The following is a 22,932-nucleotide window of genomic DNA, read 5'->3' as shown; positions in this document are numbered from 1 at the left end:
ACTGAAGGCTGAGACAGGAGGGGTCAGGAGACACTGTGGCCCCATCCGATGATACCCCCGGACAGGGCCAATCAGGAAGGATATAACCCCACCCACTTTGCCAAAGCACAGCCCCCACACCACTAGAGGGATGTCTTCAACCACCAACTTACCATCCTGAGACAAGGCCGAGTATAGCCCACAAAGATCTCTGCCATGGCACAACCCAAGGGGGGGGGGGGGCCAACCCAGACAGGAAGATCACGTCAATGACTCAACCCACTCAAGTGACGCACCCCTCCTAGGGATGGCATGAAAGAGCACCAGTAAGCCAGTAACCCTCCTGGGTTAGAGGCAGAGAATCCCAGGTGAAAGAGGGGAACCGGCCAGGCAGAGACAGCAAGGGTGGTTCGTTGCTCCAGAGCCTTTCCCTGTAGTGTTTGAAACATTATTGAATTTGATTTTATTTCCGTCCACCTTCACACTCCTGGGCCAGACTACACTCAATCATATGACCCACTGAAGAGATGAGTCTTCAGTAAAGACAAAGGTTGAGATCGAGTCTGCGTCTCTCACATGGGTAGGCAGACCATTCCATAAAAATTTAGCTCTATAGGAGAAAGCTCTGCCTCCAGCTGTTTGCTTAGAAATTCTAGGGACAGTTAGGAGGCCTGCGTCTTGTGATTGTAGCGTATGTGTAGGTATGTACAGGAAATTGCAACACAATTGCAGAAATATCCGTTTGTAATTTGACCCATTGTAAAATTCACTAGCCACAAATGAAGTTTTCAACATTTTAAACAAACTTAAAATGTCCACCTGTAACTTGCCAGAATGAAATTGTGTATAATTTTGGAGAGAGGAAATGTTGGACAGCAGATTTCTGGAAGACTCCTGACCTTTAACCTGTGACTCTTACCCTGTACAGACACCTGGTCTACTGTATCTGGGACCTTCTCCTCGAGTTCCTCGTCCCTGAAACATCTGAGGAGCACTTTCAGAAAACCCTGCTGCAAAGTCTGTCCAAAAACGCAGAGAAACTACCACCATAAAAGCTGTGGGAGAGATACTCGCGTGCACACACACACACACACACACACGTTTAATCAACTGTGTCAGTGAATAGCCCCCGATGAAAGTCCAGCCTGGTGCATCTGGATAAATTCCATTATTCATGTGTCGCCACCTTCACCGCAGAAACTTTGGATCCGAGGACATCCGGGTCTGTCTCCGATTTAGTCCATGACGTCTGTGGGTCTCAAACATCGGCCACACATCCGGAGCAGCTTTGATTACCCAACACCTGTTTTCTGTTTGATCAGAATACCTCTCTGATCTCAAAAAGCCCAACACACCAAACTTCCCAAATCCACCCTTTTCCTGCTTCCTAAAACCTCCAGCTTTGTACCAAACAAATTTCAGATGGACTTCACACCATCGTTATCCCTCGTGGTCTTTCTGTATCCTGTTGGAGCTAGAAGTTTACTAGAATCGCTAGTGGTTTTGGAGAAGTCCAATTAGATTTCTTCCTCCACTTTAGGCTTACTGTGTCGTGCTTTGCCCTTTCGGGATGACTTGCCTTTGTGTACTCTGTTATATGCCCCTATTCCTTTTGATCCCTTTAGCTCTACACCGAGCAGCACATGTGCTGTGTTGCATTAATACTGTACTCCCCGTACTCCTGGGATCCTCCTGAGGCCTGGCTCGTACTGATATGGTCCACAGATACGTTTCTGTTAAAGTGGTCACTCGCACGTTTTGAACTTGTATGATGAAGGCCACTGCACTTTGAAGCTCTTGATGGCCGCTTTTCCCACGGGCCCGAAATGGTGGTTTTAAGTAATATACTATACAAGTACATCCAATTTTCAGGGGTCTCTGCTACTTTTTAAAGTTATGATACATTTTAAGAGCATCACAAACATAGTGAATGGGGAAAACATTTTCTGAATGTGCAATCCTACAGGAGGGTGTGATTTGGTTAATGACCTATAATGTACGGTACATTTCAATGTATATCATTGATAAATTCTTTGAAAGTAGCAGAGAGCCCTCTCTGGAAATGTGATTTGTTTTAAGAGCATGTTGTTCCAAACAATATGTCTAAGCTAAATCAAAAATGGTACTTTTGAGATATTTATAATAATGTTGTTAATGTTGAAACAATTAATGTGATTATTATTATTTTTAAATCTAGACATACTCCATATTTAAGAGCACACTATAAGGAGGATAATGGCACCAAGATGTCTGTACCACATACTGTTCACAGATCATAGGGTCTTACAGGAGGCATGTATAGGTAGGTCTTAAATGGGCCTAAAATGGCTTTTCTCAAAAAATCATGTGAAACATCCTTCCTCCCAATTAAGTTTTTATGTGAGAATTGGCAGAACAATCTGAGATGACCCAAATATTTTTGGGATCATGCTGATGTGCAATCGCCTAACTATGCGTAACTTATGTCTGTGAAACTGGCACAAAGACTTCTCAACATTGGCATTCCGTGACACAAGATGTTCACCGTGTTTGACATTCCTCACTCTTACTGATGATGCTTATTATTGCCTTTATATGTGTACAGTAGGTCTGACGCCAGGTAAAGCTCATGCAGGCAGCATAGTAGCGTACGTCTGATGTCAGAGGTCCAATGTGTCCTACACAATCCGTTGCACTCATCTTTGTCTTAAAAGAACATAATATTGCAGTCATTCTTTATTTCTGTATTCTTGTTAACGTGATTTATTTATTTGATTGTGTCTAACTTGTTTGTTCGATTGTAATGATGCTTTCTGTGAAAATGTGTATTGCTCAAAAAGAATGACAGGGATACCAGTGGTACCGAGGAGAATTAATACCTGTAGGAAATGCTTTTAAATTGCCTTAAACATGGCTGGAAGAGGTCTCGTCTGTCTTTACTATGTAGTCTGTGGACATGCCTTTTGTACATCGTGTCACAAAGTAGTAGCAAACCCCAGTGACAAGGTGTGTTCTGATGTTGTGCTGAATGTTGTGTACTGTAATGTTTATTCCCTCCTGAACACATTCCTAGCTGTTACCTCTGTTCCTGTTGAATCCTTTGTGATGAACATTAGGGGTAGCTTGCGTTTTGCAAGACAGTCCTGTCCTCAAATGTATCACGTCACATGAAATGTTCATGTTCAACACATAACTAATTTGACAAAATTGTGAGTGCCGTTTTCACATGGAACACATTGCAAATCTGTCAGTTTGTTACGTGGCTTTTTTTGCTAGTTGTTTGAGTACTGAACAAAAAAAAGTTTGTCAAATTATCTTATGTACTCTGTATGGTGCCATTATAGACACAATCATTTGTTTACCCCATGATAAAAATAAGTTATCAGTGATGAATTAACTTACAGAAGTGGTATTGTTAGGCATTTATTTCATTTCTCGTCAGAAGGGTTCTGCACGCAATGGCTGCTAGCTGCTATTCCATTGAAGTCTCGCCATTTCTCCCTAACTTCCCTTTTGTCAACACCTCATGTCTTTCTCAATCGTCTTTCCTCAATTCCTCTTGTCCTATCACCTTGCCTCCTTCTCAAACTACATTGGAGGAGAAGGTCAGAGGAGGGAATTGAGAAAATACAATTTATCACTTAATTACATGTCTGATTTGACATTACAATCCCAATTCAGTTTACACCAGTGAAGGCTTTTTGAGTGTGGAATTGTACATATTAATGCTTTGAATGTGACTCTTTGTAACTCTGTCAGTGTGTTATAACTGGACTCCATCACAAGGTTTTACATTTGCTGGTGTTGATAATTTCCGAAACCAATAAAATGACCTAAAGTGTATACCATTTGTTGTTCAATATCAAACTAGGCAAAAAAATAAATAAATTGATGTACGTGCTTTTATATCTTATAAGCCTAATTAAACGTTATGTTTCTCTTTGTAGGAGATTGCCTCAATGACACAATGGTTGTTAATAGTTTGAATCGTTGTGAGATGATAAGCCTTTATAAGGTGCTCACGCATGTTTATGACAACTGTACAATACAATAGAACTACATAGCAATGCATTCTATTTCTCAGCGTTGGTGTCAACATTTAACATTAGTGTCATCAGCATTAACATGAACATGAATGCAAACACATTTTCTCCAGACCGTAACAGTGAGGTCATTGAGGCTAAGGCCCAGTAGTTTCTTTTGATTTGAGCGTTTTCATTGGCTAAATCGTTTATAACTCAGAGCCATATAGCCAGCACGTCCCCATTTAAGAAGGGCCAGAATGTGTTCATGAATGGAACATAGGTAATCCATTTTCTTTAAACAATGGCCCAGAGCTGCAACAGCAAACACAGTCATCGCCTCTGTACCTGAGAGCTTTGTTTGAGGCCTTTGTCTCTCTGTGTTGATCAAATGAGAGGCTACACCATAAATTAACACAGGTGTGAAGAGAGAAAACACTGTCTGCAAGGCGTCCATGCCCTGATCCTGATGACGCCATCTTTAGCCAAAGCCATATGGTGAGTCAAGGAGGGGAGCACCGGTTGACCGGGGAACAATGGTATTCTGTGCAGGGCCTGCTTTGCCAAAACACGGAAACGTAAAATAGCAGTGTTATCAAGGAATATTTGAATTAGAACATGCAAATCTGGTCTGTGTTCATTGGGACATGCATCTGAAACAGTTTTTCAACGGAAATAGAAATTTGGTGGCTTACAGGTAATTGATTTAGCAGACACTCTTCAGTCTAGGTCGTCCCTCCCAGTTTCAGCCAACTTCACATGACCCTGGTCTTAGCATTGGTCCCTTGTTGAAGTTACAAAACCAAATGCATACAACCACCAACCAATGAGAGCCAAATATTTTGGTCTAGATTTGCTGTCTCCAAAGGAGTGGTACATTCTGATGTTTATGGCCTACTCTGGAGTCTAAAAGCACAATCTAATATTATACTACATTGGGGGAGCATTGCACGAACACTGTGACTAGACCAATATGTTTACTGAATAATCCAAAGAAACTCACCCTATGGTGTGAGTCTCGCAGCCTCATCACTCATGTTCTCAAGTGATCTCTTATAAAACGATAGCTGTAACAAACACATGCATGCAAACAGTCACACAAGCGCAAACAAACACAGTCACACACACACACACACACACACACACACACACACACACACACAGCTTTCTGGCCCACTGTGAGAAGGAGAGTTTAAGTTTGCATATTCATTTGAAACCAAAAATCCAACTATTCAAAATTCTATTGTCAGTGTGAAAAAAGAAAAAGAAATCTGCCGAAGCTCCTTGCCAGGTTCCCCGCGGTGCCCTGAAGACAAATGGTTCACTTCCAATGGCAATAAGGAAAATGGATGAAATCTGTAGACCTATCATAATTAAAATCAGAACAGACCCTTGGTACCGATTGTTCTTTGCTTGCTTGTATAATACCAAACATGTTTTTACAGAATGGCATTAAATGACCATGAAGTATAATCCAATGGCAATAAAATAAGGATTTGCTCTTAAAATCTATTGTCAAACCTGATAACGAACAGGGTCATTGTCACATGGTCTTTTAGGTACCTCCTTTGAAGTGCCCAATATGACAAGTCAGACGATTATTTCATGCATGAATGATCTTTTCTCATAGTACTCATACTAAACACAATTGGCAAATCAAGTTGACTACCGCCAACCCACATCTCCAGCCTCACCCAAGACCATCATCATCGTCATCTCTGCGCCTGTTATCCAGCATGGAGATTAGCTAAATGTTCCCCAACAGGCACTTACGTTCTAGGTTTGTTTATCATGAAAGTCTCCCATCCAACCAAGGGCAAATGTTTAGATATATTTTCTCTGTCAATGTTTCCATGCGGTGCCTGGGATCCACATCAACTGATCTATATCGTGTTTCCACAGTTTTCCCCTCTCCCTCTACTCTCGTGAACGTTTCAGTGACAGCTTTGATTAGATTGAATGTTACGTAACAGCTGGGTGAAGTGGAGATGATAAAAGGGGAATCATTTTGTCTGACTAGGCTATACACAGTAGTTCTGGTCTGGAACTGTGGTTAAGAGGGCGGTTTTCTGAACCATTAAGGCTTGGCTTGCCCCCTTAAACATACACAGAAGCTATCTAGTGGTATATCACACTATACATATTATACACACCAGGGGAAGTGGTATGCATAGAAATAGGATTACCAGAAGGGACAATGACCCTTAGACCACAGCAATTCGACCGGAACACTAATGGGTACACACAATATGACTGACATGGTATAATAATTATATTTCAATATGGGTACTTACATCACAAAACTCAAAGCTGTGAGTGAGGATCTGTGAGGATCTGACGCAAATGGGTGGACAAGCCCCTACACAATAGTCATGGACAGACAAAGCTGGTTAGTGTAGCCTAGCTAACCTTGACCATGGCTTCACTGAAGCAGAACCCGTGTTTAACTTTTGCAGAAAGGCAAATAACTGTGCATTATACAACGTAAAGGTTGAACTGCATTATGCAAGCCAATGGGTTCTGATTGTCCAACCGACATAAAGGACCGAAAAATAAGTTGTCCCTCATTCAAACATAATCAACGTGTGTGTGTGTGTGTGTGTGTGTGTGTGTGTGTGTGTGTGTGTGTGTGTGTGTGTGTGTGTCAGTCCAAACAAACAATGTGAACTATGTTAAGGTTTACATGTAGTTATAAAGATGTCATATTAACATTTTCACTCTGTAAATGTTTGCTACATTATGATGAATGAGTAGGCTTAACATCTCGGTATTCTCTCTATCTTATACGAGGTAGCCGCTATTTGAATTGGATTCTGTCTTAAGAGGCCCTGTCCTATTGAATTGGCCAGCTATTCCTGGAGAGATATGCTTGTTGTGTCCCCAATGGCACCCTATTCCCTACATAGTTCACTCTACGGGCCCTGGTCAAAAGTAGAGCATTGTATAGGGAATAGGGTGCCATTTGGGACGCATCCTCTGAGTGTCCTCTTTTGTCAAACTGTGGGGGGTCTCTGTGATGTGGCGGTGAGCCAGGGAATAGTTTGACTATCTACAGTACATAGAGTACATGCCTCTGCAGGCCACACGTCACAGTGACTGCACTTTTCCAACCCTCCCTCTCTTTAGAAGAAATTTGGAAAATTGTGCCTTGTTGAATCAGAAACCGAGTGCAACAAAGGAGATTGATTTTGTATTGTCTTGTGAGCACTGGTTGCAGAGAATCAGCTTTGCATCCCAAATGACACCCTATTCCCTATTTAGTGCACTACATTTGACCATGACCCATTAGGACACAGACTCAGTGTTGGGCTGAAAGGAGACACTCATGGATCCACCATAACCTCACATTTATAGACTGTCAGGCCTGGGTCGCTGCGGCAACTGAGAAGGTTCCAGCCTTTAGCTGTCAGAGACTTCTATGTCAGTAAAATGTAGGCCCCAGGAAGCAGGCTTTCAGGCCAATCTATCTTCTCTCACATATCCAGAGCGAGGCCTGTGGTTGCTGGGGTGAACTCCTCCCCATCCCTCACCACCATACAGAAGCTTCTTCTTCACTGGAGAGTAGAACAAGTGAATCGATGAAGCTCCTTTACTGTGGCGGGACATTGAGTAGGGAAGCAAGGATATTGAAAAGTGTACGATTTTCGCTATGCAGATAGCTGGAACATTTGGGGGAGAAAATGCATGTCTGTTTTCCCAGCATGGAATAACTTCCTTGAGAGAGGGAAAAAACAAAGGAGAGAGGAGAGAATAAATCAACAATTTAGAGAGGAGAGGATATAGAATAGTATGTCTCCATTTTTACATTTAAATATATATATAAAAATTGTAAGGTTCATTCTGTCATTTCCAAAGGTGACTTTTATGTTATTTCACCCCTGACGGCTATTTCCCCAAGTGAGCAAGCAGTAAGTTGAAAAATAAATCACTTGTGATCTTCCATATAGTTAGTTGCTCAGGTTTTGGGCACAACTAAGGCCATAGCATTGATGCAAGGCGTGCATGGACGGGGCTCTCCAGATGGATGGTGCCCACAGGTATTTATTGTTGGCACACAGCATAGAGTTGTAATAGAGTAAAGAGAAGAAAGACTTTTTTAAGATCAGCAGGAAACCCACCAGTCTTCATGTCCTCAATTACTACGACAACATATGTTCTCACTGAAAGTTACGAAATCCCTAGAGCTTGAATCACCAACATTATTTGACACGCTTTGGGTTTTTGGCAGTGTTGAAAGGCACACTGTGCCTGTTTTCTTTAGTTTTCTTTTCGATCTTATGTAGACACATGTGCCAGGCAGAAATTTCACGGGACAGAAGAGCAAGGACGTTTGAGGTAGTCTTTTAAGCTCGCTTCGCTTACTAGTAATACCACATTGGTGGACTTATTTGTAACCTATTTGTTTTTCTGTATAATGTGTCTCACATTGCGGCTGTTATTTGAACCTCTCTCCTGTTCATTGTAATAGTGACTGTATAAATCGAATCTATGAGCATGATACATGCTATAATATAAACGGGTATACATAGTTTAGCATATATATTACCTTTAAACCTACCTCTTATTCTTGGTGAAATAATCAAAAGTGATTTCCTTTTTAGATAAAATGGTTAACGCAAGACACCACTGCTGCATACCATACCACGCCTATCCTACTAAATGTTGTTGTAATGTCGATGAAACACACTATACGATTAGTTTAAAGATCCCTGACTTCAGTCATCCATGAGACCATGACTGTGTCTTTATTGAGCCACACACTCTGACTTATGTGATCCCTGGCGGGGGTGTGTGTTCATTAAGTATGTGACAGTAGGAGATAGTGAGGAGGGTCACTTTGCTGTACAACAGTGCCCTCTGGTGGTAAATAGTTTGCATTGCAACTAGAAAATACAGAAGGGTGTGATTCTTTGTACTGTGCTGGTTTGTTAGTTATCTTGGTAAGTAATGAAACACTAGTTCTCCCCTGATATCACAAAAGTTTTTTAAAATTAAACATCCTTTATGTACACCTGCACAATATTTTACTCAAAAATAAATGACTTATGCCCATCTTTATGTTCATATAATTTTTCTTGGTTGTAAGTGAGCACATTTCCCCCCAGGGGGAGCTCTGGTCAAATAGTTGGGTTTTAGTGCAATTCCACATGACTTATGTATCGACAACAGGGAGGCTGTATCATAAAACGTAAAACATTGGGATCTACCTGTGACCCTATATTCTCATCTCTTCTATCAGGCAGTCAGTTACCTCCTTTTAGAATGTTTAAATACTCATAATCCATTCAGAAAGCAGTTTTACCCTCCTTGGGCCTACAAATCAGCTAAGCATCACTGTACTCTGTATGTTGTACTTTATTTGATGCCGAGAGATGGGAGGAATGCAGTCGTTTCATTCAGAAGATTCAGATGTAAATATCAGTTTGACTGTGTCGCAATGCGGCCGGAAAACATAGACTGAGAAAATGCTCTCACTCACAGCTGTGACCAAAATCTCTTCTCTTCCCAAAAGTATTTTCGAATGGACAATATTTGTTTTGATTGCTCCAACATAATGAGAGGGCTAATGCCTGCGATATTGAAAATGCCCTTAGCAATTTCAATATTTCTTCATAACAGATCATTAGATGGTAATTTAGTTTCAGTCATTAGGTTTGGCTGAACAGTGGTGGTCTGGTATGGAATCCATCACTATTGCTGCCAAATCTAACAGGTGCATAGAATGCAATGCATGTTTGAGAAAAGCCCAAACAGATCACAGAACTTTGTATTGGCCGATGATCATACAGCTCATTAGTCATACTCATTATTCAACCTACTGCTCTCCTGAAAAGCTAAGTACCTGACTCATTTCATCCATCTTTTGTATTTGTGGTTGCACTTTACACATGAGAGCCTTTTAAAGCCAGTGTGCAGCTGTACTCAGATTGTAAGACTTTGCTTTCTTTCACATGAAATCAACAGTTTCCTCTTTGATAAAGATGCGTCCCACTGGGCACAGACATACATTCAATGTCTATTCCACCTTGGTTCAAAGTAATTTCATTGAAATGACATGGAAACAAAGTTGATTCAACCGGTGTGTGCCCAGTGGGTTGTTTGCTCAAGTAAATAGGAAATTCAAAATGGCAGCCAATAAAAATTCAAATAATTATGCAATAGTCAAGACAGTCCAGAAACCCACAATCAATGCTATCTTCATGTGCAGCACAACACAGTGGAAGAATACAGTGTCAGGATTCCGCGACTGCTCGTTGCAGGTCTGTGGGTCTTCATTATTGCTGTTATTTGATTTTTCGGAGGTAGTTGCCTGTGTTGGAAGAATGTGTCCTCTAACTGACAAGTTTAGTGTTCACTATTGCTAGCTAGAGATATAACACAACAGAACTTTACATGTGATACAATTTCATAGATCAGATTGAATACAGCTGGAACTGACACAGTATTGCCTGATGTTTGCATATTTGTGTGACAACTTCCGTTCAGGGTATTATCCAGTTGTACCTGCCCATACTATTGTGCCTTTGTACTAACACTTAAAATCAAGGTAAGTGAATTGTGGATTTATGATACCACGTTAATCTAACTCCTCGTGATGTCTCAGCTGTTGCTCTTTAGTCAATTAAAGAGAAATGCATCAGCCATGATAGGAATCTTGGGCAAATGATCATCTCAATTCAAGTTAATTTGTCTTAGAGAAGTCTCATACATTTCATCTCTGGTCCATCTCTTTATTTCTCGTAAGGGACCTTTTAGGATTTAAAAAAATGGAGACATTAATGATCACACACGGATTCAAAATTGACATCCATTTCACAAAATGTAGTTACCTTTGCTCCACTGTGCAGCTCCTCCCCAAGCCAAGCTATCAGTGCATGGGTAGTAGAAGGCAAAGAAGGGGTTAACTCATGAATGACTGGTGCCATTACCGTGACCCCAAATGACTCTGACCCCAGAGCCAAACCAAAGAAAGAAAACAGGATTTATTTGGATAGAATTTGTTCCTATAAAAATGGCTCTTTTATTGGGAGACCTGATGGCTATCAGACTTCTTAGATGGCAACTGACTTTATGGTGCTCCTGATTGGTCAATGATCAAAGCCTGAACCTTGTTTGACCCTATCAGGCTGCAGTTTGATCTCAGGAAAGATTTACATAGGGCCATTTAAAGGGAGATTGAGCAGAGCGTTAACTGGCGACAATTGACGACAAAGAGCAGATACTGCACAGCGCTGTCATGTTAAGAGTTTATTGCACAAGTGAAATCCTATTGGCATGTCCTCAGGCAGACGCTATATCCTATGATACTGTGCTTGGTCCAGAGTTGTTATGGAAGAATAGCAAAGATGTGCTTTCTATATAAGTCAGTTGCATTTTGTACAATTGATACTTGGTTCTGAGTTGCACGATAAGGGGGAAAAACACTTTCATGTAGAAGTTAATACATTTGACTCTGTAGAAGGTAGAAATCTTCCCCCTCAGATGGAGTAAAAAAAAGACATTAAATTAAATTGCATGCTGCCACTTTTTGGCAGAAGTGATGAATTGATGAAATAAAATGGGAAATATTTGGTTCTGGCAGTTCAAAAGCTCTAGCGAGGCACAGTCATGTATTGCATCTGCCTTTCCTCTGGTGACAGATGGTCTGAACAAACCTGACCTGCTGCATTGAAATCCACTCTACTTCACATATCATCCTACAAAGTAACCCTTATCCCTTCACCCGAAGCATCAGTCATCATTTACCCCCAAGATTATACCTAGACTAGTCCCAGTTCTGTTTGTGCTGTCTTGCCATTGATCATGCCAGGAGTTGGCAAGACAGCAGAAACATATCTGCGACCAGGCTAAATGATCGCCACTTCCAAAGGGTACATCCCTGTATGGATATAGTCGTGCCACTGACAAGACCATCTGCAAGAGTGGAGTTGCTGCTTCTCAGGAGTCTGCTATGTGTTTGTTGAATTCCCAATTAATTCCACTCTCTTGTCTCTCAGCGGCAGCGGCTGTCTTTTTCAATCATCCTTCTCTAACAGACAGGTCAGGACAGGCTCAGCTGGCATAGGAGTTTCAATCACAGAAAAGAATTGGAAGTGTTGGGTCCTTATTTAAAATGTTAAAGTTAGATTGAGTTGAGACCAATGGTTTATGTATATACTAGATGACTGTATGGGGCGCTGTGTCGAAGCCTCCATCTTGGCACTCCCCCACCATTGTAAAAAACATTTTTAGAAGCTATAGAAATGCATTTATTAATGTCTACATTCATTTTTGAAACATGTATTCTATTACAGACACCTTAATGCATACTTTACATTATATTATGTGAGCTAAACATACAAATGACGTTTTAAAAAAATATGTTTGGTAAAAATCCTTAAAGTATAATATTGAGAGATGACTAATGTCTACTATTGTTGCCACTATAGCAAAATAATACTGAAATAAATGTAATTTTGTCCTTGAAACATTTAATTGAAATATTGTAGAATTCCATTCATTCCTATGAAGAGCTGCTTCAAAGCGTATCAATGGCCAATACATAAGATCAGCAGTCTAGGGTTTATATACATCGTTGGTCGAGACAGTTGAGCAACAGACCCTTAGAAAATAATTACTAGAAGGGACAAAGCCCCTCAGACTGTGTCTCGACCAATGGGTAGTCTATTTCTATGGACAGACCACCCATTCTGGGCAGTACTCCATTCTCTCCCCCCACAGTTTGGACCTCAGGTTGAATGAAGACAGTTGTCTAACGTAATATCTGTTATACATCTCTGGATCCATAACGGGGAGGGATTCATATTTCAGTTTAAATCAAACTGATTCGCCACATAACGTTTTCCAATCTTCCCCTTGGATTGTTTCCCATCCCATAACTGAAAACAAAACCTGAGCAGAAACCTCATCTGTCCTTCTTTCCCTCTTTTATTTGCTGGAGAAATACGTAGCTGACAGTTACCCAAAGCACTACCGCAGACAATATGAGCAAAGCCGTTACGAACTGTATACCTTGCCAGTGTTATTACACTCACTGCACTCCTGACGATACTTGTAGTTGTACTATCATCATGATCATAGATAAACGTAGGAATACAGACTTCAGGAATAACACAATGTTGAACAGCTTGGAAGTTGTACCATACATCCTAGCTTACTAGCTTGTGTTTCAGCAGTCAAAAGCCAGTGATATTCTCTATGGGGGAATATACAGTAAGAGGCGGGGCAAAGGTTTCAGTGATAACTGAATAATGTCTTATCTTCTCTGGCACACCTACATGGGGAAGTTTGGTCAACAAGCCATACTAGCCCTCTGATGTCATAAAGTGTAGTTGTCTCCCTGTTCTGATGGATGTCTGATGTCTGTTTCTCTTGTCCAGTTGTCTCTCCATCTACTGTGGGTGTTGGTGTGTGTCCTCTTCCTCCCTTCTCTCTCGCCTTCTCTCTCCTTCTCTCTCCTTCTCACTCCTTCTCTCTCCTTCTCTCTGAACACCAGGAGAGAGAATACCAGAGCAGGTTCTCTGAACACCAGGAGAGAGAATACCAGAGCAGGTTCTCTGAACACCAGTAGAGAGAATACCAGAGCAGGTTCTCTGAACACCAGGAGAGAGAATACCAGAGCAGGTTCTCTGAACACCAGGAAAGAGAATACCAGAGCAGGTTCTCTGAACACCAGGAGAGAGAATACCAGAGCAGGTTCTCTGAACACCAGGAGAGAGAATACCAGCGCAGGTTCTCTGAACACCAGGAGAGAGAATACCAGAGCAGGTTCTCTGAACACCAAGAGAGAGAATACCAGAGCAGGTTCTCTGAACACCAGGAGAGAGAATACCAGAGCAGGTTCTCTGAACACCAGGAGAGAGAATACCAGAGCAGGTTCTCTGAACACCAGGAGAGAGAATACCAGAGCAGGTTCTCTGAACATGCTTAGACCAGCTGGCAGATCCTCAACACTGGGGCCCCACAAGGGTGCGTTCTGAGCCCTCTCCTGTACTCCCTGTTCACCCACGACTGCGTGGCCACGCACGCCTCCAACTCAATCATCAAGTTTGCGGACGACACAACAGTGGTAGGCTTGATTACCAACAACGACGAGACGGCCTACAGGGAGGAGGTGAGGGCCCTCGGAGTGTGGTGTCAGGAAAATAACCTCACACTCAACGTCAACAAAACTAAGGAGATGATTGTGGACTTCAGGAAACAGCAGAGGGAACACCCCCCCATCCACATCGATGGAACAGTAGTGGAGAGGGTAGCAAGTTTTAAGTTCCTCGGCATACACATCACAGACAAACTGAATTGGTCCACTCACACAGACAGCATCGTGAGGAAGGCGCAGCAGCGCCTCTTCAACCTCAGGAGGCTGAAGAAATTCGGCTTGTCACCAAAAGCACTCACAAACTTCTACAGATGCACAATCGAGAGCATCCTGGCGGGCTGTATCACCGCCTGGTATGGCAACTGCACCGCCCTCAACCGTAAGGCTCTCCAGAGGGTAGTGAGGTCTGCACAACGCATCACCGGGGGCAAACTACCTGCCCTCCAGGACACCTACACCACCCGATGCTACAGGAAGGCCATAAAGATCATCAAGGACATCAACCACCCGAGCCACTGCCTGTTCACCCCGCTGTCATCCAGAAGGCGAGGTCAGTACAGGTGCATCAAAGCTGGGACCGAGAGACTGAAAAACAGCTTCTATCTCAAGGCCATCAGACTGTTAAACAGCCACCACTAACATTGAGTGGCTACTGCCAACACACTGTCAATGCCACTGACTCTACTCCAGCCACTTTAATCATGGGAATTGATGGGAAATGATGTAAATATATCACTAGCCACTTTAAACAATGCTACCTTATATAATGTTACTTACCCTACATTATTCATCTCATATGCATACGTAGATACTGTACTCTATATCATCGACTGCATCCTTATGTAATACATGTATCACTAGCCACTTTAACTATGCCACTTGGTTTACATACTCATCTCATATGTATATACTGTACTCGATATCATCTACTGTATCTTGCCTATGCTGCTCTGTACCATCACTCATTCATATATCCTTATGTACATATTCTTTATCCCCTTACATTGTGTATAAGACAGTAGTTTTTTTTGGAATTGTTAGTTAGATTACTTGTTCGTTATTACTGCATTGTCGGAACTAGAAGCACAAGCATTTCGCTACACTCGCATTAACATCTGCTATTATTATGAAGTGCTTTGAGAGGCTGGTCATGACAGACATCAACACCATCATCCCAGACACCCTAGACCCACTCCAGTTCGCATACCGCCCCAACAGATCCACAGACGACACAATCTCAATTGCACTTCACACTGACCTCTCCCACCCGGACAAGAGGGGAAATAACTATGTGAGAATTCTGTTCATAGACTACAGCTCAGCGTTCAACACAGTCCCCTCCAAGCTCATAACCAAGCTAGGGAACCTGGGACTGAAACCCTCCCTCTGCAACTGGATCCTGGACTTTCTGATGGGCCGGCCCCAGGTGGTGAGGGTAGGCAACAACACTTCCGCCACGCTGACCCTCAACAAGGGGGCCCCTCATGGGTGTGTGCATAGTACCCTCCTGTACTCCCTGTTCACCCACAACTGCATGGCAGCTAACGACTCCAACACCATCATCAAGTTTGCTGATGGCATGATGTGGCAGGCAGACGGCGATGAGTCAGCCTACAGGGAGGAGGTCAGAGACTTGGCAGTGTGGTGCCAGGACAACAACCTCTCCCTCAACGTCAGCAAGACCAAGGAGCTGATCGTTGGCTATAGGAGAGCACACTCCATCCACATCGATAGGGCTGTTGTGGAGCAGGTCGAGAGCTTCAAGTTCCTTGGCATCCACATCACTAAGGACTTAACATGGTCCATACACACCCGCACTGTCGTGAAGAGGGCATGACACCACCTTTCCCCCTTCAGAAGGCTGAAAAGATTTGGCACGAGCCCTCTGCTCCTCAAAGTTTTACAGCTACACCATCAAGAACATCTTGACTGGCTACATCACTGCTTGGTGTGCCAAACGCACTGACCTCGAATGCAAAGCTCTATAGCAGGTGGTGAGTGCTCAGTACATCACTGGGTACGAGCTCCCTGTCATCCAGGACCTCGATATTAGGCTGTGTCAGTGGAAGGCCCGAAAAATTGCCAAAGGCTTCAGCTACCTAAGCCATAGAATGTTCACTCTGCTACAGTCATGCAAATGTTACCAGAGCATCGTCTCCTGGACCAACAAGCTCAGAGACAGATTCTACCCCCAAGCCATAAGACTGCTTGCACTGACTCGATGCAAACTCACACAACTACAGTGGGCCAAAAAAGTATTTAGTCAGCCACCAATTGTGCAAGTTCTCCCACTTAAAAAGATGAGAGAGGCCTGTAACTTTCATCATAGGTACACTTCAACTATGACAGACAAAATGAGAAAAAAAAATCCAGAAAATCACATTGTAGGATTTTTAAATTGTAGGATCCACCAAATTGTGGTGGAAAATAAGTATTTGGTCAATAACAAAAGTTTATCTCAATACTTTGTTATATACCCTTTGCTGGCAATGACAGAGGTCAAATGTTTTCTGTAAGTCTTCACAAGGTTTTCACACACTGTTGATGGTATTTTGGCCCATTCCTCCATGCAGATCTCCTCTAGAGCAGTGATGTTTTGGGGCTGTTGCTGGGCAACACGGACTTTCAACTCCCTCCAAAGAGTTTGCTGCACTGAAAGTAAAGGGGATGAATAATTTTGCACGCCCAATTTTTCAGTTTTTGATTAGTTAAAAAAGTTTAAAATATCCAATAAATGTCGTTCCACTTCATGATGGTGTCCCACTTGTTGTTGATTCTTCACAAAAAAATACAGTTTTATATCTTTATGTTTGAAGCCTGAAATGTGGCAAAAGGTCGCAAAGTTCAAGGGGGCCGAATACTTTCGCAAGGCACTGTATGTACACACTATGTACACATTCACTCACACACACACTTACACTCTCACTCAAAACTCACACACATTCACATACATTACATAAGCACACACACACACTACATACGCATACACACACACACACACACATACAGACACACACACGCACACACTTTCACACTCATCCTATGCTGCTGCTACTCTGTTCTTTATTTTACTCTTAATATTATCTGTCCTGATGCCTAGTTTACCCTGATGTCGTGTACATATCTACCTCAAATACTTCCTCTGCACATTGATCTGGTACTGGTACTCCCTGTATATAGCTCCACATTGATCTGGTACTGGTACTCCCTGTATATAGCTCCACATTGATCTGGTACTGGTACTCCCTGTATATAGCTCCACATTGATCTGGTACTGGTACTCCCTGTATATAGCTCCACATTGATCTGGTACTGGTACCCCCTGTATATAGCTCCACATTGATCTGGTACTGGTACTCCCTGTATATAGCTCCACATTGATCTGGTACTGGTACTCCCTGTATATAGCTCCACATTGATCTGGTACTGGTACTCCCTGTATATAGCTCCACCTTGATCTGGTACTGGTACTCCTTGTATATAGCTCCACATTGATCTGGTACTGGTACTCCCTGTATATAGTTCCACATAGATCTGGTTCTGGTACTCCCTGTATATAGCTCCACATTGATCTGGTACTGGTACTCCCTGTATATAGCTCCACATTGATCTGGTACTGGTACTCCCTGTATATAGCTCCACATTGATCTGGTACTGGTACTCCCTGTATATAGCTCCACATTGATCTGGTACTGGTACTCCCTGTATATAGCTACACATTGATCTGGTACTGGTACTGCCTGTATATAGCTCCACATTGATCTGGTACTGGTACTCCCTGTATATAGCTCCATATTGATCTGGTACTGGTACTCCCTGTATATAGCTCCACATTGATCTGGTACTGGTACTCCCTGTATATAGCTCCACATTGATCTGGTACTGGTACTCCCTGTATATAGCTCCACATTTATCTGGTACTGGTACTCCCTGTATATAGCTCCACATTGATCTGGTACTGGTACTCCCTGTATATAGCTCCACATTGATCTGGTACTGGTACTCCCTGTATATAGCTCCACATTGATCTGGTACTGGTACTCCCTGTATATAGCTCCACATTTATCTGGTACTGGTACTCCCTGTATATAGCTCCACATTGATCTGGTACTGGTACTCCCTGTATATAGCTCCACATTGATCTGGTACTGGTACCCCCTGTATATAGCTCCACATTGATCTGGTACTGGTACTCCCTGTATATAGCTCCACATTTATCTGGTACTGGTACTCCCTGTATATAGCTCCACATTGATCTGGTACTGGTACTCCCTGTATATAGCTCCACATTGATCTGGTACTGGTACTCCCTGTATAAAGCTCCACATTGATCTGGTACTGGTACCCCCTGTATATAGCTCCACATTGATCTGGTACTGGTACTCCCTGTATATAGCTCCACATTGATCTGGTACTGGTACTCCCTGTATATAGCTCCACATTGATCTGGTACTGGTACTCCCTGTATATAGTTTCATTCTAGTGTATTTTATTCCTTTTGTGCTACTATTTTATTTTGTCAGATTTTTAAAAACTCTGCATCGTTGGGAAGGGCTCTTAAGTAAGTATTTCACGGTAAAGTCTACACCTGTTGTATTCGGCGCATGTGACAAGTACAATTTGATCTCTCCCCCTCCTACTAATCCTGAGTGGCCTAAACAGATGCTGCTCCATCACAGCTCCTGCATATCACATTGTTGGCCAGTGAGGCAATGAGTCACAGAGAGACAGTTTTCGCTGGGAAAGTGAACCGATCCGTTCACAGGCACATTAGACACATCAACAGTGGCAGTCATGTGAACGCTTCTGCTCATTTTGAGACGTGTGTGAGGGGGAGAAGAGGAGCAAAAAATAAAACCACAGCAAAAGTCATCAACATCATCGATGGTCTGATTTGAGGTGCTTGTTTGAGTTGGAGGAGAGCTGAAAAGCTGTTGAATGACCACTAATCATGTACAGTTTACAGTAGATAAAGTACATGTGCTTGAGAGATTGTAATGGTGACAGCTCTAGTGTCATAAACAGTACAGCTGATCCATTTACTGTGTTAACAGTGTTGTCCTGTTTTGCTGTTATGTTGTCTTATGTCTCTCTTCATGTAGTGTTGTGTCTCTTGTTGTGATGTGTGTTTTGGCCTGTATTTATATTGTTTTTTAACATTTTTATCTCAGGCCCCCGTCCCCGCAGGAGGCCTTTTGCCTTTTGGTAGGCCGTCATTGTAAATAAGAATTTGTTCTTAACTGACTTGACTAGTTAAATAAAGGTTAAATAAAAACATTAATGGGGCCAGTAAATGCAGGGAATGAGGTAAGTATTTAGAGAAAGAGTTAAACTCTTGTTACACTTGATGAATGACAGGGTAGCAGACTGATTAGACAGTTATTTGCAAGGTCACAGATGCTGTTTTTCTTGTCACTCCCGTAGAATAAGACGTTAAAAGAATCATTCAAAATCCTCTATATTCATCAGACAATATGGCAAAAGCTTTTTTTTGTAGTCTTAGTAATCGCAAAGAAACGGCAATGTGAAACGGAATGAAATACTATTGGAATATTCACTCAATAGGTCAATTAGGGTGTCCTTGTATGACTGACTGGGGTTCGAACCATGGTCTCTTTTAGCCCTCAAAGCCAAAGCTTAGTTATTAGCTTGGAGGAGCTAATAAAGATTCTTCAAAATGCTTGAATCCTGTATTTCCAGCATGTGTCCAGCATTTTTTCCTGCATCTGTCCATTGTGTGCTGATTTACTCCAATATTCATGACATGTAACTCTGTTGTGTCATCCAGCCCATATTTGCAGTGTTTTTCCTTAGCAGTTGAGTTGTGACTATACAGGGCCAAGACAAACTGGATCATTTGGCTTCCCAATCTGATGAGGTGATGCTCTGACTTTTCCACCAAGTCAGTTGACCTAATGCTACAAGGCTCCAGCAAGCTACTTCACTATACACATCACATACTGTAGCTGCCGTAGCTTTAGGAAGCATACGCTTCCCGCTCAAACTCTTTCCTACATAATAAGGAGAGGATATTGAGTCAAAAGACATATCATGGACTTTTCCTATATCAGGATGACTGCTGCTGTATTACCGCTGGTGGACGGAATAGGACACGAAGAGGCTACTTACAACATGTATACGCATTCATAACTAAACTATGGTCTCACAGGCGTCAGCTAAAAATGCAGCTGTGACAGCTGGGCAATAGACTGTAGATATGGCAATGCTCAACATAGACAAAACGTACATTATCGTAATTCCATTTGCCATAAACGGGTCAAATAACATTATACATTCATATTGATACTCATGCCAAATTGCTCACCGTAAAGCCTCAATCAGCAGTTGAAACAATAACAAAGTGTCTCTCCGCCCCGGTTTCGGTAAAAAGATGAGAGATGGCGCTGGAGAAATGTAACCACATAAACAGAGTTATGGATGTAAGCACTGACCATCCATGATATCAAAATGATAGTTTTAACCATTACATTTACTTTGTTTACAAACATCCGAGTTAAACAAGTTTCTATTTTGGGTTCTGATGGGTACGACAGTTGAACTAAACTCGTGAGGCATTTCTAAGGCATTTTATAAGTTATCAAGAATCAGTGGGTACATGTCATTAATTTAAGTTTTAAAAAATGATGTATCAATTGCAGATTGCCTCTTTAATCATTGTATGTGTCATGCCATTTTGTGTTTACGAGAGTGTAATGCATGTTCTCAATATTTAGCAATGCTCTCTTACACAGGCTATGGGACGTGGCGCTGAGCTAAAAGGCTTCCCCTGTCACGAACCCCGCTTCCTGAGTCTGTGTTTGCCTGTGTTTCTGTCCTGGAGTGTGTTTCCGGTGTCCTGGAACGCACCCTGTCTGGTTGCCGGGCAGATTAGCTTGTTGGGAGATCGATGTTCACCCGCACCTGTATCCCATCAGTAATCTGCACACCTGTCCTGATCATCACCTCTCCCCTTCAAAAGCTCTGACCTGACATCCATTCCCTGCCGGATCGATAGCCATGAACAGTATGTTGTGCCATAGTATCAGCCTCAAGTTGGATAGAATTAGTTTTGTTGTTTTGTACGTCTTGCTTGCCTTCAACTTACCTCCGTTTGTTCTGTCTTCAGTTACTCACCCGGATCATTTACCCCATTCCCGCCTGGTCATCGGAGGATTCCGCTTCCCCATTGGATCCACCTATTTACTCCCATCAACTCACCACCGCTGCCCGCTACGCCACCTGGATGTATCTACCCACTCACATTCACTTGTAAATAAATACTCACCTTCTTCCTACTCTCCTTGTCCTGGTATGCTTCTGGGTTCGATTTTGAAGAAACGTGACATCCCCTTTTATCAGTCTTTTCTTACAGCAACTATAAGCATTTCATTTCAGTGGCAATGGCCATCTCCAGAGATCTAGAGAGATCTTTTAAGCCAAAGAGGGTTTTAAAAACAGACCACAGAGATAAGCAGCCTAGACCACCCTCTTAACCAAGACATTCAGGGTCCACGTGCAGTGTTTATACCATTCTTTCGTTGAGGATTTGTTGAGTACCAATTCAACCAATTCAACCAATTCCGCATACACATTTGTTCATAATGAAATGTTAAATCATTTTCAACAACATCTTAGCACATACAGTATACTTCTCCAATGGGATTCTAGATCTGACCATTATGCTACATGACACATGCCATGAGCTTTAACACTAGAATTACACTCCATAGCTCTGTTTCAATTGAAATATGTAGTGTGCTCAACATTTCTCATTTACATTACACTTGTCATGGTATGATAAAGTCCTTAGGTAAAGCTGGTCTAATTCAGTTAGCTGATAGCTCTTCAGCTTGTGATGGAAAGTATAGTTTCCTCTTTGGTTGAGCCAGGAGGTTAGATGACTGATAGGGTCCAACCCAGCTGAGCTGAGCTCTCTATTCCTCCTGGATTAAAACCAAATGGACGAAAAGCAAATGTTCTCAGTGGGAAAGGAGTTTTTCCCTCTCATAACTGTCCTTAAGAGAGTAGGATTTGTTAATCAGCTGCACCTGCTGAGGGCCCCCAGCTGCAAGGTGGGAAAATGCTGGTATATTTGGTCAGTGTCCCTAGAGGACTTAAGGGTTAAGGACTTAAGGTCAGGTCAGTTATTATCATATTGATTTCCAATCAGAAGAGAGGTACACAAAGCAGGACATGTGAAGCATGGATCATTTCACTGTATGAGGGAATATCACAGTGGACACGTCTAAGCAATGTGTGTGTCCCATACATGTTTTCATTGTATGGTTTTCAATAGTACTAGTTCAGTATACTGTAGTTCAATAGTAGTTCAACAATTCTCTCTCTCTCTCTCCCCTTTGAACACGGCACATTCTGTATCTGGCCCAGGGGCCTATGATATTAAAATAAACAAATAAATAGGTCTCTCTCTCTCTCTCTCTCTCTCTCTCTGTCTGTCTCTCTCTCTCTCTCTCTCTCTCTCTCTCTCTCTCTCTCTCTCTCTCTCTCTCTCTCTCTGTCTGTCTGTCTGTCTCTCTCTCTCTCTCTCTGTCTCTCTGTCTCTCTCTCTCTCTCTCTGTCTCTCTCTCTCTCTCTCTCTCTCTCTCTCTCTCTCTCTGTCTCTCTCTCTCTCTCTCTGTCTCTCTCTCTCTCTCTCTCTCTCTCTCTGTCTCTCTCTCTCTCTCTGTCTCTCTCTCTGTCTCTCTCTCTGTCTCTCTCTGTCTCTCTCTCTGTCTCTCTCTCTCTCTCTCTCTCTCTCTCTCTCTGGTTAGTACTTTATGTGGCTTCATAGCTGCTTATCAACACTCTTATATAGGAGGGTAAATGTAAATAATCTCCCACCTCATAGAAATG

General features: G+C 42.3%; 1 protein-coding gene and 1 long non-coding RNA gene across 3 annotated transcripts in view; one reads left to right on the top strand and one right to left on the bottom strand.

Moving 5' to 3' along the window:
• The window catches only part of snx19b (sorting nexin 19b), a 54,216-nt gene extending 33,275 nt beyond the window's left edge, over positions 1-20,941 (top strand). Inside the window, exon 12 of one of the 2 annotated variants that reach the window (XM_031795876.1) lies at positions 20,832-20,941. In XM_031795876.1, the coding sequence (XP_031651736.1) occupies positions 20,832-20,856 (25 nt within the window). In that variant the 3' untranslated portion in view covers positions 20,857-20,941. Of the gene's footprint in view, positions 1-907; positions 3,802-20,831 lie in introns of those variants that run through there. The other variant, XM_020507927.2, reaches the window with a different exon arrangement.
• Positions 3,852-8,722, bottom strand: LOC116354758 (uncharacterized). The gene is made up of 3 exons (XR_004203974.1): positions 8,539-8,722; positions 4,676-7,694; positions 3,852-4,535 (listed from the first exon to the last, which is right to left on the bottom strand). It is a non-coding gene; the product is annotated as an uncharacterized LOC116354758 (long non-coding RNA).
• Positions 20,942-22,932: the final 1,991 nt, after the last annotated feature.

Source organism: Oncorhynchus kisutch, linkage group LG18 (genome assembly GCF_002021735.2).
Source record: "Oncorhynchus kisutch isolate 150728-3 linkage group LG18, Okis_V2, whole genome shotgun sequence".
Lineage (NCBI taxonomy): Eukaryota > Metazoa > Chordata > Actinopteri > Salmoniformes > Salmonidae > Oncorhynchus > Oncorhynchus kisutch.
The sequence above is the reverse complement of the archived record's forward strand: the minus strand, read 5'-3'. Positions and strand labels throughout refer to the sequence as shown.